This window comes from Crotalus tigris, unplaced genomic scaffold (assembly GCF_016545835.1).
Source record: "Crotalus tigris isolate CLP2741 ecotype Arizona unplaced genomic scaffold, ASM1654583v1 scf7180000018420.1175843, whole genome shotgun sequence".
In the NCBI taxonomy this organism is placed as follows: Eukaryota; Metazoa; Chordata; class Lepidosauria; order Squamata; family Viperidae; genus Crotalus; species Crotalus tigris.
The window spans coordinates 313,794-329,272 of NW_024096994.1; the positions used below are offsets into that span (position 1 = coordinate 313,794).

At 35.7% G+C, this 15,479-nt stretch overlaps 2 protein-coding genes across 7 annotated transcripts in view; one reads left to right on the plus strand and one right to left on the minus strand.

The window, feature by feature from the left end:
• Positions 1–2,902: 2,902 nt before the first annotated feature.
• On the minus strand, positions 2,903–13,888 carry RNF212 (ring finger protein 212). Of its 3 annotated transcripts, none has more exons than XM_039352324.1 (10): positions 13,663–13,888; positions 12,296–12,357; positions 11,620–11,694; positions 9,732–9,788; positions 9,394–9,461; positions 8,771–8,816; positions 6,923–6,986; positions 5,713–5,782; positions 4,595–4,794; positions 2,903–3,092 (listed from the first exon to the last, which is right to left on the minus strand). In XM_039352324.1, the coding sequence occupies exons 2-10, from the start codon at positions 12,338–12,340 to the stop codon at positions 3,055–3,057; spliced, it is 663 nt and encodes a 220-aa protein (XP_039208258.1). In that variant the 5' UTR covers positions 12,341–12,357; positions 13,663–13,888; the 3' UTR covers positions 2,903–3,054. The 3 variants fall into 3 exon arrangements, with proteins under 3 accessions (XP_039208258.1, XP_039208256.1, XP_039208257.1); XM_039352322.1 differs by having other exon boundaries at positions 13,575–13,888; XM_039352323.1 differs by having other exon boundaries at positions 13,389–13,888.
• A 171-nt stretch (positions 13,889–14,059) lies between these two features.
• LOC120312079 (N-acetylneuraminic acid phosphatase) overlaps positions 14,060–15,479 on the plus strand; it is a 37,379-nt gene continuing 35,959 nt past the window's right edge. For 2 of the 4 annotated variants that reach the window (XM_039352321.1, XM_039352318.1), the window contains exons 1-2: positions 14,060–14,262; positions 14,561–14,905. In XM_039352321.1, coding sequence (XP_039208255.1) covers positions 14,717–14,905 — 189 coding nt within the window. In that variant the 5' untranslated portion in view covers positions 14,060–14,262; positions 14,561–14,716. Of the gene's footprint in view, positions 14,471–14,560; positions 14,906–15,479 lie in introns of all 4 variants that reach the window. The other 2 variants (XM_039352319.1, XM_039352320.1) reach the window with 2 other exon arrangements.

The following is a 15,479-nucleotide window of genomic DNA, read 5'->3' on the forward strand; positions in this document are numbered from 1 at the left end:
ACCAGCCAGACAGCAAAATCAAAACACCCTTGCTGTTATTTTGACAGTGTAATTAATATATATTGACGCTGATAAAGGCCTGCATCTCAATTTTATTGAGTCTTCTCAACTGTACTGAAAAGGATCAAATGAAATAATAGCTTGTGTGTGATTTTTAAGATTGAATATAAGGGAATCTAAGCAAACAAAAATTATAAAAATAGGATGTATGCTGAACTAATGAGATGATGGTTATGAGAATAATATAAGCTGAAAAAATGTTATATACAGAGATTATTATTATTTGTATAAATATAAAAAATTCCTATACCTAATCATTTATATATTGAAAATATTAAGAATTATATTTTGGCTAAGGTTGAAGAAGGAAAATACAAATAGGAGAAGGGAAGATCAAGAAATGTATCATTAATTAATATATTAACTATGGAATTATCAAATTTAATCATTATTGACTGCTAATTATTACTGTCCTTTTTTTCTTGTTAAAATATAAACCAAAACAACATGCAGTACACCAGGCACTGGAGATTATTATAGTTAAAAACTAATAAAATATCTATTAAAAAAGTTCAACAAAAAGCACATACTTTATTTGATGTTAATTATAGTATAGGGCTATAGGCTTGTCCAATCCGAAGGAATTCTGAATGATGTACAATTCCCATTGGGATAAAAGCAAAAGACAATATACAGTCATGCAAACCAATCAACAAAATCGCCTATATAAAACCCAGGCATTAAATATCATCAGAAAAACATAATAAATAATTCCAATCACTCGAGAGGGGAAAAACAATCATTTAGACCTCAGGATCTGTTTAAATAACCAGGTTTTAATCAACTCCCTAAATGCTAAAAAGAAGGATTGAATGAACATTTGGGGAATGGGGACATAAAGAAAGCTCACTTCCTTGATCTATGGACAGATATTCACGGAAAGCGGACCCATGGATATCCAGACCCTGAACCATGAAGGCCTTTAAAAGGGACAACCAGCACACTGAATTGCACCCAAAAGCCAACGCTGCTCCTATTTTAACATTCCCCCTCCTTTGTGTTCTTAGAGAAAAAACAAGATTGAAGATAACTTTATATCTCTGTGTACTTTTCCATTTCCATTGTGCATTTATACCACTTCTTAGGAGCGAATAAGCAAGCAGATTGGTTTTGTTCCTGCATATCTGTAGAAGAGCACATGCAGTTTTTGATCTTAACAAGCATTCTTCGGGCAGTGAACTAATACCCTGTCACACCGACAGAGCAGATGAGAGATTCTTGCATATTTCATTAATATAGAGAGATGCAAGTTTGTAATGGAGAGTCATTTTGGTGTGGTGGTTAAAGCACCAGGCTAGAACCAGGAGACCATGAATTCTAGTTCCGTATTAGGGATGAAGCCAGCTTAGTGATCTTGGACCACTCATTTTCTCAGCTTAGGAAGACAAGAGCGAACTAGTTTGAGCATTTGGCAAGAGGAAATCTTGCCAAATGCTCAGACTAGTCCAGTCATCAGGAATCAAACTGACTCAAAAGCAGACAGACACACAGACATACACTCTTTCTCTCTCTCACACACACACACACATTTGTGACGAATATTTAACTGCATGACTGATGCAATAGTTTCCAATATTATTCATTTTACAGGCAAGATTTAGGTGAAAACTGAAAGCCAAGAGCATAAAACATTCTGACAAATTTTACCAACAGGACAAGGTAAATTGGAGCACTATGGCTTCAACCCTCTATAAGCTTTCTAGCACCCAGCCGATCTCCACCGTCTTCTCATCACCAGGAAGTCATTTTAAGTTTAACTGAAAAACAGTGCCTGACATTTTTCTTGAATAGAAAAAAACAAAAACTCAAAAATAAACACATGAACTTGATAATGCTTACTTTGTAGTTTAGTTGTAGATGCTTTTATTCTAAACATTCATAATCAATTGATAATTCTACCCCATAAATGGTAAATGTCAAGGAATATACTGTAATTCAGCCAGTGAATAAGTGAACTACAATCTAATTCCATTAAATTCTAGCACTTGAAGTCTTGACTTGACTTTCTACTCTTTGAAACATAGGCTCTTGAATTTTTCACACACGTTCAATAAACCTTTGAAAATATCACCTCTCCATCATTGTAGCAGTACTGAATTGGACATTTTTTTTGGCTGCAAGCTTCTTTGGGCAAAAAATGCCCAAGCCGGTACAAAATATTTTTGGACTTGGGCCTTTTTTGTAATATTCTTTGAGACTAAACACACTGCATCCCTCTGTTAATGATTTGCATTCCTGTTAAATGATAAACTAATTTCATTCCTCTGTTCTAACGGGTGGGTGGGGCTGCTTTACTACAATGGTGGAAAGGTGACATTTCCAAATATTTATTGAACATGACTATAAAAAATTCAAGAGCAAATGTGTTGAAGAGTAGAATTTAAAACAGAATGTCTTTTTCACCTTCCCAATATTAGTAAATTGGCCCATTTTGCAGAGCTTCCTTGAGATTTATTAACCATCCCAAAAGGGCAGAGAGTCAAAAAGTTGGATCTCTGAGATTGAATAGCAGCAAATCGCAGGCCTTTTCAGGCAGCTTGGATTTGCCTCAGCAAGAACTTCACATTGTGAAGAAGATGCAATTTGTTTCAGAAAATGTTTCAGGTTGCCTCAACTATCCTTCAAAGATAGTTCACTTGGGCTCAAATAGAAGCCAGAAACACTGGAAATCAGAAGGCAGTCCAAACAGGCAAAATGAAAAATATAATCACTTTTGGTGATTCTTATAAGAGAGGGTGCCATATTACTTTAAAAAACAGTTCTGTATCTGTTAAATTGATTGAAGTGAAGTTGCAAAAAATTCATAATTATGGGGGAGGGAAGATCATCCAGGGGAAAAAGCATAATAAATAGAAACAACAAGAAAGATTTATCTCAAATAGTGTTTAATCAAACCAGATCAAGTATTAGAATGGTATGCATTGTACATTTCTATAAAAAAATAAAATATAGAATAGATGAGTTCTTCCTCTCAAACGAAGGTTGCAGGTAATTTTATTTTTGTAATGAATATCCAGGAAGATTAGTAGCTCCTATAAAAGGGAAATTCAAACTAGAATGTTTATCTCTCAAATGAAATATTGAATTGTTAATTGTAATCAAGTTGCCTTGAGACAGTAATGACAAAAATCAAATTAAAATGGCAGGCATTTAACTTCAAATGCTTAAAGAGCCACATTTATCATAAAAATGTTCAATTTGTAAAATATATGTAAAGTATTATAGCAGGAAGATAACTTAACTATCAAAAAAAATCTGTTAACACTTCTTGCCAGGTCAAAAGTTTTATATATATCAATCAAGTACAAAATGATGTGCATATTTCTGTGAAGCAGACTCTATAACAACCATATAATTCAAGATCTTACTATACATAATTATTTCTGTTTATATGAATAATTGATTTATAAAAAAAGTATGTGTCAAATGAAGGCAAATATATGTGTCCCAGAATAATGTTGCAGGATCGGATCCAGTCGGTTACCGGAAGCAAAGGTTCCACGCTTTTGGACTTGTGCTGGAGCCCATTCTCAGGAAATAAAAATATAAAAATTGTTCTGTCAGGAAATGTCTCCTTAGTTCTAGGTTGCTTCTCTTCTTGATTAGTTTCCATCCATTGCTTCGTGTCCTGTCTTCAGGTGCTCTGGAGAATAGCTTGACTCTCTCTTCTTTGTGGCAACCCCTGCGATATTGGAACACTGCTATCGTGTCACCCCCTAGTCCTTCTTTTCCTTAAATTAGTCTTACCCAATTCCCGCAACCATTCTTCATATGTTTTAGCCTCCAGTCCCCTAATAATCTTCATTACTCTTCTCTGCACTCTTTCTAAAGTCTCAACATCTTTTTTACATCGTGGCAACCAAAACTGGATGCAGTATTCCAAGTGTGGCCTTACCAAGGCCTTGTAAAGTGGTATTAATACTTCACATGATCTTGATTATATCCCTCTGTTAAAATGCAACCTTTCTCAATCTCCAGGAACAAACCTCTGGTTCCGGTGACCAACTCAGATTCAATCCTGCAATCATAGCTGTAAATCTTTACTGTGGCAGCTTTGATTCTTTTTTTTAACTTTGGTACATAAACAATAAACATTACTTTGCATCTTATAGGCAAGGCCATGTTTGCCTAAATACAGATAGATTAGTTGCAGAAGCAGCAGGTGACTGCATTCAAGTTTGCATCTGCAGTAAGGAGAACAAACAAACATCATTGGCAAAATGAGTATCCCTTTTATCCTCTTCTCCTAATCTATTCCAAAAGATTAGAAAACCTTTCAAAGCAGATTTGGAAGAAGTGTAACGATTGCAGAAGGGGGAGTAAAAGGGAAAACAACATCTCACTAGACAAATAAGAGTCATAATATAATATGATGCTGCTGAAGCCCAGATAAATATCCAGTATTTTTAAACAAAGACACAATCACTTGTCAATATCAGAGCATATTACCATTGTCCCAAAGATTACATTTTACACAAAACAGCAAGTTAATGTTGGCTAGGATTATTTCTACTTCTTCATGGAATTCACTTACCTAAATGCTGCCTTTGTAAAAGGTTAACAAGAGTGATTGGGTGTTTTATCCCAGATGAGAGTGAAGATGCAGATGTGGACTGATAATGCTGAGTAGATTTCTGTCCAATAGTATTTGGAATATGATTTCTACTGTTTTGCGATGATACAAAAGGCGACATGTAAGAATTCCCACTGTTGAGCATTTTTAATGGAGATGATCTAGTAATAAAATGACCAAAAACATTATGTAGCAAGTGAAAGCAGAATACATATTTTAACTACAGTAGCAGTGTACTTGTTCCATTATTTCAAACTGAATAATTGAGAAATGTCATTATTCAAGAAATGACAAAATAAATACAATGGGAACAGTCCTGTTAGAGCAGAGTTCTCCAACCTTTCTGGGCTCGCGGCCCGGAGGGGAGAGCTTCCAAATTACTGCGTCCGTGCACGCATGCAAGCAAGGCCACGTCCACTGGCGCAGTACTAGTGGCCACTTTCATGCATGCAGCATGCGCTGGTACCGTGCGTGTGCGTGAACAGTTAAGCACCCCTGCAGTGGCTAATGCCCGTTCACGCATACGTGAATGGGTCACACACACACACACACCCATGCTAGTGGCCCACTCTGCGCTAGCGTCTGTTTGCGCCCATGTGCATAGGCAAATGGGGCCGCGGGCATGAGTGGGGGAAAATGCGTGCCCACTGGTGTGCATCCTAGTCAGCCATTTCTGTGGCCCGCTGGCCAAGACCCTGCAGCCTGGTACCGAGCTGCAACCCATAGGTTGGGGATACCTGTGTTAGAGAATATAGTGACACTAAAACTTTATTTCTTTTATGCAGTAGACTTACTGCTATAAATTCAAATAAGCCAAAAGGAAGATGCTAATAGTTGAAGGAAAGTTTCTGTTTAATTCAGTAATTATATTTAATTCAATAATTACAAAGGAAAAATATAGGTAGTAGTACTTGTTTTCATAAAACTCATTGCCTGACATTTCACAATATACTGATTCCATCAAGAAATATTAATAAACCAAAGCCAATCAAACCTTCTGCAATGGGCAGCAGAAATAAGCATTAAATACCAAATGAGAAAAGATATCCCTTTTTGAATCCCACTGCAGTTTATTTTACCTTACATATCCTGCTGGGTTTCTTTGAAATGTCATTCCAGATAACTGAGAACTTCTGCATGTAACACTACCTATAAATAATATTCCAGATTAACTTAATATATTAAATAGATTGCAAATTTCAAAAATTATTTGGAGTAAGTGCATCAGATCTCATGTTAGCACAGACCTCTCCATAATCATTAAAGGATCCCATCCTTTTTTAGGCTTCTATGTTTATGAGCTTCAATAAAGGCTTTTCAATACCAAGATGTGATCTTGCAAGACACAGGATCATAGAGTGCATATATTCATTTAATAATTGATAGTGCTGTCCAACTCAAATAGCGTGATTCTGGGCAGCATATAACAGACAAGCAAATGATAAATTAAAACTCCTTCACATAACATTAAAACATACCCAATATATAAAATATAAAATGGCGACCAAACACAATAATGAAAATACATTATTATATATATACATAATAGGCAGACCTGGGCTTATGACAGCAATTGAAATTGGAATTGTCATGGCAAAGTTACGTGGCCGTAAAGTGCAATGTCACATAATGGTGTTGCTTAGTATCAGCAGTTCCAGTAGTCCCAGATGCCATTGTTAAATGAGGACTCCACAGACCATTAAGCAAAGGACCTCACATTATCTCAAAAACTGCAATATATGACTGCAGCTCAAACTGGACACTGAATGTCTGGGTGCAGAAATCTACTTATATTTGCTTGTTAACTTCTCTATCACAATTAATGTTCTTTTTTAGGGCCAGATTCAATAACCCAGACCTAGGACTCCTATATGGGAACTTAAATGAAGTTGCTATGACTATTAAGATTTATGTTTATATTGTCAAATTATTTTACTATAACTTGAATATTTGCTTCTCCTTTTAGACTGGGACACAAATTTTATCTAACAATTTGAATAAATAATAGTGTGCACTGTTATATAATTTATTTCATTCTATTTACTCACTATTATATAATTTATTTATTCTATTTACCATATTTGTAGCTGTACTTTTTCTTTTTTAAAATCCTGATCATTAAACAAAATTAGTAATATCTACCCATCCATCCATCCTTCATTAAATGACATGGAGCAGACAGCAGAATATGAAACATATAGGAAAAAAAGAATTATTATGAAATGCTAAACCAAAATATAAGGTATATATCTTGTTCAATCTCAACAAATAAACAATATTTACTCTTACCCATATGTCCATTCTGCGGTGGACTTATCAGTGATATCCTTGTTGGGCCAGCTACTGTTTCAGTCTACATATAATTCAGAAATATTTACAATATAATAAATTAAAAACATAGAGTATTATTTATTTCATATTATTGTGTTTCCTGATTCCTTGCTACTGAATTTAGAACTTTTTAATTGTACTGCTTTTTTGAAAAAGAATTATTACTAGGTTGTATTAATTAAAAATAATTTTGGTTCGGCCTATGATAAATCTCAAGAACAGAACTGGATTTTTAACGGGCTCAACAATAAATTATTTCCTACCTCTATTATAACATCTTCTAACAAGAATCTGTAACAATCAAAATCTAAACATTCTGTATGCTACATATGTCTCCTAGTTGGTGGACTGCAGGCAACAAAATATAGAGTTGCAAGGTACGTTCACTATATTGCTAAAACATATTACTGTATGTGAAAGCGTCAATTGACACTAAAGCCTTGATAGCTGGAAGAGTTTATATCACTGGACCCATCTGATGACGTCCTTCACATATGGAAAACTACAACTTAGAAAGTATGAGGAGCAAAGGGAGGATGTGAATACGCATGCACTTTTGTATACAGACAATGAGGGAAAGACTGAAAAGGTCATGACCGGTTGGAGGAGATGAGAGCCTCAAAAACAGGCAAGATAAATTAAATAGCTTAATCTGAACTATTTTGGATGCAATAAACATGCCCATTATTCCAGAGAGATACCCAAGCAAAAGGTTATTTATCATTCTAGTCTGCTAAATAAGGATCAGTTAAATAAACTTTAATTACACCTTTTCCTCTTCTTATTTCAAGCCTCTATTTCTTTTGCTCATCCTTATAATTTTTCTGTATTTTGTACAATACTGTTTACATCCAAATAGGATAGCATGGTATATATACAGAACATACAAATATCAAAGTCTATCAGCTGAAACTTTCCCAGTTTGCAGTTAAAAACATGAAACCATTATGTGCAGGTTTCTTTCCATGAAATAATTTAACGTAGTGTAGGCAAATTTTTAAACTAAATATGAGTGAATTAACCATATATTCATTTCAATTGCAGCACTGTTACCAAATACTAGTTTTCTAGTTAAATTCAAGCAACAGACTATAGTGGTGGCGAACCTATGGCACGTGTGCTACAGGTGGCCCGCAGAGCTCTCTGCGGGCACGCGCGCCGTCGTCCCAGTCCTAGGCCTTCAGCTGGGTTTTATAAAACCTTTTCACTTTAGGCCTCCGCCATCGTGTGCAAAAAAAAAAAAGGTTCAATCAATTTCAACTTTTCTAGGGAAAAAAAGATCTCGTAAAGTTGGAATTGATTGATTGAACTTTTTAGTCCCACCCAGTCTGCCATTAGCACCACAGCCACACCCACCCAATGGGCCGCACCCACCCAATGGCACCTGACAATACATAAGTGGTTTTTGGGTTGCAGTTTGGGCACTCGGTCTTTAAAAGGTTCGCCATCACTGGACTATAGAGAGAAAGAAAATGTAAAAGCTGTCAATTTTATAATCTTATCTTATACCTCATATGTAATTTGAACAGTTCCGAGTATAAACAAAAAGTACAGCCACAATTACTATATATATTTGTGTAGAAGAGAGCAGCATGGGAAGTGCTAAACTCTCATCGTTTCCTTTTCAAATGATCAGTGATCAAAGTTCAATATATCACATCAGCATGTATACCTTTAAGAAGTAAAGACAGAAGGTATCCTAAATAACAGAGAATTTTTTCCACAAAGCTGATCTAGCATTTAAGCATAGAATGGTAACTGGAACTATTTGTATCTTGGTATATAAAGAAGGAAAAAAAAACTTACTTTCCTTACTGAAGGTGGCACTTCTACCTCCTTTGATGAAATCCGACTGATAAAAGATGTTGAATATTTAAATAATTGAATAAGGTAAAAATATTAAGTTTGTATAAAATATTTAAATTTAATTTTTTTAAAGTTTATATATTATAAATATTATATATACAAACACACACAAATTTTAAATTTCAAATAATGGAATAATTGGAGCATGGTAATATATGGCAACATGCTTTTTATTTTCATCACAATGGGTTTCAACCTCACTTTTAAAATTCATTTAGGATGAACTAGGTAATTATTTCTTTCTTTGCCACCAAGGCTACAGTTTTTCTTAAAGCAGCTTAAAGTATTAAAAACATATAAAGGCAGAAATTTATAAAAATATAATAAAATTTAAATGGTACTGCTTCCTTTAGATATATATAGCACAATGCCAAATATGATACCTGAAAAGTAAATTCCACTGAGTTTAGTGGAGTCTATTCGGATGTCCATATATGTTTTCAAGTAAACGTTACTATTCATGGAAAGTGAATTATTCTAATGGATTATGATTATTTGAAAATACAAAATATCTTTGAAACTATTCAAAATTTAATGATTATGTTCATAATTAAAATACTCACTGTTGCAATTGTTGTATATGCTGAATTTGTTGTGATGCTCTCTTAAGATACACTTCCAGTTTTGTAATCTGAATGGAATAATATATTTCAGTAATTTAAATTCTGTAATATTTCTTGTCATTTATAAAACTCAGTTGTTTAATGGTTCAACAGTTATTTAATGGAAATATTCCAGACTACGGGATCAATACACAGTCAAAATATTTTAATTGCTAGATGAGATACCAATGGCTTAGTATAATACTTTATTTGATTCATTACATTTTATTTATACATATCACACCAGAAATGTGGCTTCATCAAGCTTCAGTATTCAGTTCAACATGAATCCAAAATACCTTTTCTCTGTAATGTGTTAATAGATGTCTTCTGTGTTTTTCTTGAAACTGGGCAATCTAAGAATTAAGAAAGCACAGTAACAATTATTGGTATTGCTAAACAATGTTATAATATTTATGTGAAAGCAATACAAATGTAGCGGAAATTAAATACCTAAGTTTATATTTAACTTCCAAGCACCATACTGATGTGGGGAGTGCAGCAAACATTAACGATTCTTTTTTTCTTCAAACTTTCAGAAATGTTTCATCCTAAACTGCATGCCATGTACAAATATAATACTGTACTAACATGAATTTAATGAACTGATCACCTGTAGATAAAATGGATACTCAAAGTATGCATTATGCTAAGCTATTATGTTACTGCATAGACCACAATATTTCAAATTCATATATGCTAAGCCAGTGGTTCTCAACCTGTGGGTCGGGACCCCATTTGGGGTCGAACGACCATTTCACGGGGGTCGCCAAACAACGCAGTCCGCCATTTTTTCCCCCCTTTTCCTTAGCTGTGCTACTCCCTTTTATTCTATTGGCTTTTGAAAGCCAATAGAATAGGCTCTCTTGAATAGGTCTAATTCTATTGGCTTTCAAAAGCCAATAGGAATTGTCCAGGCTGTCTTTGCCCTGCTGAGCCCGCCAAAAGTCCCATTCTGCAAATGGTGCTGCATCAGTTGAGTAGTCCTCGACTTACGACCGGTTGAGTAGTCCTCGACTTACGACCGGTTGAGGGTCGCGGCATTAAAAAGGTTGAGAACCACTGTGCTAAGCCATAATATACTGAACAAGTTACATGTTAAGCTAAAACCACATTAAGGCTTAGTATAAAATGTGAGCTTAGTCAGAATGCAAACATTCCTAAAAACATGAAATGCCATAAAAATTTGGTGTAAGTGCTTTATTCTATGAAGAAATGAAAAACCCTCAAGGCCTCTTAAGTAATTTCTGAAGGAATGTGACTCTACACCATTTCCTCCCTCCACTCCCTTTGATGAAAACCTCTTAATCTGTAGACACATTTCAACATGAATAATAAATAATGAATCCTGACTTTTTTATTACTACAATACAATCCTTGAATGCCAAATTATGTTGATTTAGCAAGGAATTTCTCATCTTAATTTTTTTTTAAAAAAAAGTCTTTCTTCTTTTTAAGGCCATAGTACTATCTGCAAGTATGTTCAACTAATTTTCCTTACCACTGGGCACAGCTAAACCATTTTTAGTTTGGATCACCTAATTCCCTGATTTTTCTGAAAGTCTTCACTTGTGGCACTATCCATTTTTTACTGAAGAAATTCTGACTGCTGAGGGTTACTGCAGTCAGGAAATTCTTACTGTGTTACAATTTCATACTTTGTGAGATATTGTATGTTTAATAGTACAATGCAGTTTTATTACATTTAAACATTACACAGGATGGATAAAACATGCCTAAATTTCCATTTATGTCCTCATTCAATACTACACATCAAAATTACATTTTATCTTCTATTAGTATTAGTGTTACATGAAATTCATCATAACTATTTGATACAACTTAATCTTATTACAAACTAATACTAAATCTAATTTCTTGCTGGGAGTCAGTTTGGTGATGAAGATTATAATATAGCACCATGGTACCAAAACCATGCAAATTCATAATGAACTCACAAGAGAGTCACAGAATATTTTAATTTTTTTTAGAAAAACACAGATACCTGTCAGACATGCATTAAGCTCTTTGAATTCATTGTGGTATCCCAGCTTGGGAATTACAAGGTATTGTGAAAACATTATTGAGAAATTAAGGATACCATAAACCAGTAAAATTTGGGAATTTCTGATCTAGCATACAGTATTCATAATGAAAAATATTGAAAACAATTCATAAACAACTCACCTGTGTTATTTCTTTGGAATATTTTCTGCATAACCCATCTAATCCCATAAAGAGTGACTGGATATCTGAATTCACCTGTAGCCAAATTATTACACATTACCAAATAAATAATTACATACAACTCAAATATTTAAATGTTAAAAAATAAGCAACTCTGCTCAGTAATACAGATACTAATTTCTTTAGAGATATATTTATGAAGCTACTGAAAGGTTATTTATAGGTCTAGTGTGCAGCATCACACAAAAAGAAAATATTGCAAGTTCTATCATAGCACCATACTATATCCAAATTAGGGTCATGGTGCTAAAGGAGGTTACCAAAAGTGTCAGTATAAACGATAGTAAATAGTCCACTAATGTGCATATATTTATACACTTGACTATAAATCCATGATCAGAAGAATAAGTGTTTCTGGATATTTGCTTCAAGGCTACTTCCTGGGTGTCTATCCCATATAAAGTAGTTTGGCCTGAGGGAATGTGACAGGATTCAAATCATTCAATGAGCTTCTATAATTGAAAGGGGTCTTGAACTTGGGTTTCCCTATACTAGTACAACAATCATTACTGCATGTTACATTGTATTTGTTTTTGTAATGCCCATGAAAATATATATTACTTAATCATTTTGCAATTATTGAATGAACTGTAGTTATTTGTAACATTTTCTATACCTTTTTTGAAAGGACTATTGTACGACATGGAGCTCTGCAAATCATACACTCTTCTTTTTTACCTATAAAATCAACATAAATGCATGCTGTACTATGTATTATTTTACTGACAAATAAATTGTAACATCTAATAAATTACATACCATATTGTGTTATTCATAATTATGACTTGGAATTATTTTAGCTTTTTTTTTTAAAAAAGCAGCATATTCATCATGATTTTTTAAAAACATAATTGCAATACAGACATTTAGACAAGGCCTTAATACTATATATGAAAATTTCTTAATAAAATAGACGTATTTGGATTTGTCCAGACATGGGACTCTCCTAGAAATGCAAGGACTGCTTCAACTATCCCAGGGGTAGGCAGTCTTGGCTATCCCATTAGAAGGTGTGTAGCTCAAGGTTAAACTGTGGAGTTCTTGGTGCTTTCTGAGTTAGTTTGCAGATTTTTCATTACCCACTAGATAACATCAATGTGAATTGCATTATGTTATCTAGTTGGGCAATGAAACACCTGCAGACAAACAAGCTCAGAGAGCAATTGAGGACTCCTTGTGCTTCAATTAAGATAGCTTTTCTAATAAATTTTCCTATTGTTTTTGCCCATCAGTAAAAATGAACAGCATGTGCATGCTCCATGTCTCATCTTTAAACGAGTGTCATCTGATGAGACCCAAGTACTCTGTCACAATAGATCCAGTACATTGTACAACAACATAGCCTTGACTGTTTGGGTCGCTCTATCCTGCTGATCTTCAGGGCTCTGAAAACCTAGCTCATTCTCCAGGTATTGGGTTAGAAAATATATTTGTGAATATTTTATTAATACTTTGGATGATTTAATCCCCAAGTTATTGCCTTTTTTAAAAAAAAAATGTATTGGGTGTAATTTTTTACTTGTATGCCATTCAAAGTAATTTAAGATTTAGATAGCCATTTGATTTACAAATAAATATAACTTTTGATCCAACGGACAGTTTAGTAGGTCTCCTAAATTTCTGAAGCAGTGTTTCTGGGACAAAAGGAACTGTTTGAAGAATGCAGGAATTTATCCCCATCTTGCTGGTAAAATGGTGACTTGATTCACCTGTTCTGATAAGTCAGTGTAGCTTAATCAAGCAGTTTAATAAACCGAAGTTAACCAGGTTCAACGCAAGCAATCACACCACGGCTTAACACAATGTGTGAACCCAGCCAATGGGAAGAGCAGGCTCCTATGAGTATCACTTGGCTATCAGCAGGCTACCAGGCCCTGCCACCCCGGGCAGGTTACCTTTCTGGAGACACTGCCCACAGATAACATGGCCGCAGTTGGTCAGGCTGAAATTTAGAGTGGCTCCTTGGGGCTTCTGGAAACATACATTGCAGAATATCAGACAAGCCATTATCAGACCAGGTTTTATATATATATTTCCCTTCTCTTCTCTTGCTCTAGCTACAATCGGGCACCTGGGCCCCAGGAATTCACTTCTGCTGCTGCCTCTTCCGACTCATCAAGTGACCACCAACCACTGATCTGTAGGCTCAAAGACAGCGGTCTCCCAGGCTGGGGCGAGGAACTACGTAGCGAACCTGAGGGGGGGGGGAGGCCGCGTTCGTCAGTGACGCGCACGCGCTCTTTTCCTCCACCGAGTGGAAAACTGGGCGGGGAGAAACCCGGATCGAATTCCCGTTCTATTTAGCCCCTCCCCCCCCGGTCTTTTGCGAGAAAAGGTTACACGTACAATACGTAAAAATCCTTGAGTAAAATCCTTTTACTGGTCTTTTTAGTTCCGGGATCAGAATTTTACAACCTTGAACAGACTAGGGTGGCAGCTATCCATAGAATCTAATGAAAAGATGTCAGGCGCTGATTGTTTTAATGAAACAGTGTTAAATTCGGCAGCTTGATGATTCCACAGACATATTTATTTACTTTTCTGGGCAGGAGTTCCAAGTACGTGGTTGGCCAATGTTTTTTGGTGAGATGTTTTTTCAACTTCCCATTTTAATCATTAATCCACGTATTAACCAGGACGGACCCTGCTTAATTTTTCAATAACAATAGGTTAATATCAGCAAAGGAAACTCTCTTGGGCTCCTTCGCCTTGCATTAAAGAAGCTACTGAAAACTCCAAGCATTAACATGTTCCTAAAAAACAAGAACTCAAAGAGGAGCAAGTCCTGAATGTATGAATGAATAGGTGTGGGAGAGAGGACCAGAATGCGATGTGTCAAAAGTAAAAACTAAATTCGAGCTTTCTATATTGGTTTTCACAGGCGTCCCCAAATTAACGGGAAGAGAATCGTGAAAGAAAAAAAAAAAGAGTAACCTGACATACAGGAGTGAACGTGCACGAATGAGTGTGCAAATCTAACGCGCACGAGCGGCGGAAGACGCCACCGCGACCGCCACGGAGGTCCCGTCGATCTCGGATGTCGCTCTCGTTTCTGCGCCAACCAAGCGAGCAAATGAGCCAACCAGACTCGGAGCTTGCAGATCGGGGTCTGGTGTGCGCCGGGCAAGGCCGCCGCTATGGGTTGCAGGGGATCAAAGCCTTTTTCTTTGACTTGGACAACACCTTGATCGACACCGCCGCTGCAAGCAGGAGAGCCATTGCAGAGGTACTTTCCATTTGGACCTCTTCTTTCCTCACTTAAACAAGGAAAAGAAGCACATAATAGAGGTTGGAAGAGGCTGATTAACAGACACACGCGCGCGCGCGCGTTGATTTTAGCTCTTGAAAGCCCTTTAAATTCAAATTGTGGCTCCCCATCAATTCTGGTGCATCAGTAGAACAAAAGGGTAATAGTAATATACTAGGAAGTTTTCCACATGCTTTGCCATCTTTCCGAAAAGGGACTTACTGTAGTTCAAATTGCACATTGATCAGGGTCTTTTCATAGTCAAGTTATGTAACCTCCCATGCAGGGAAAATTGAACATTTTCAATAGCACCACCTAGAGAAAGCCACTTGCCATGTGTGAGCTTTAGCCCATTTTTAAAGAAAACTTCTCTTTTCTCAGATACCCAGGTAGAAGGGGAAGCTTTTTATACTATATAACAGGCCTCCAAGTGAATACTGTACCTGACTCAGAAACTTAGATAAATCTGAACCTGCTGCTTTATGGAACCTACAAACATACCTACAGCTGGTAACATTTGAAACATATTTTCTATATTTCAACCATATGTATT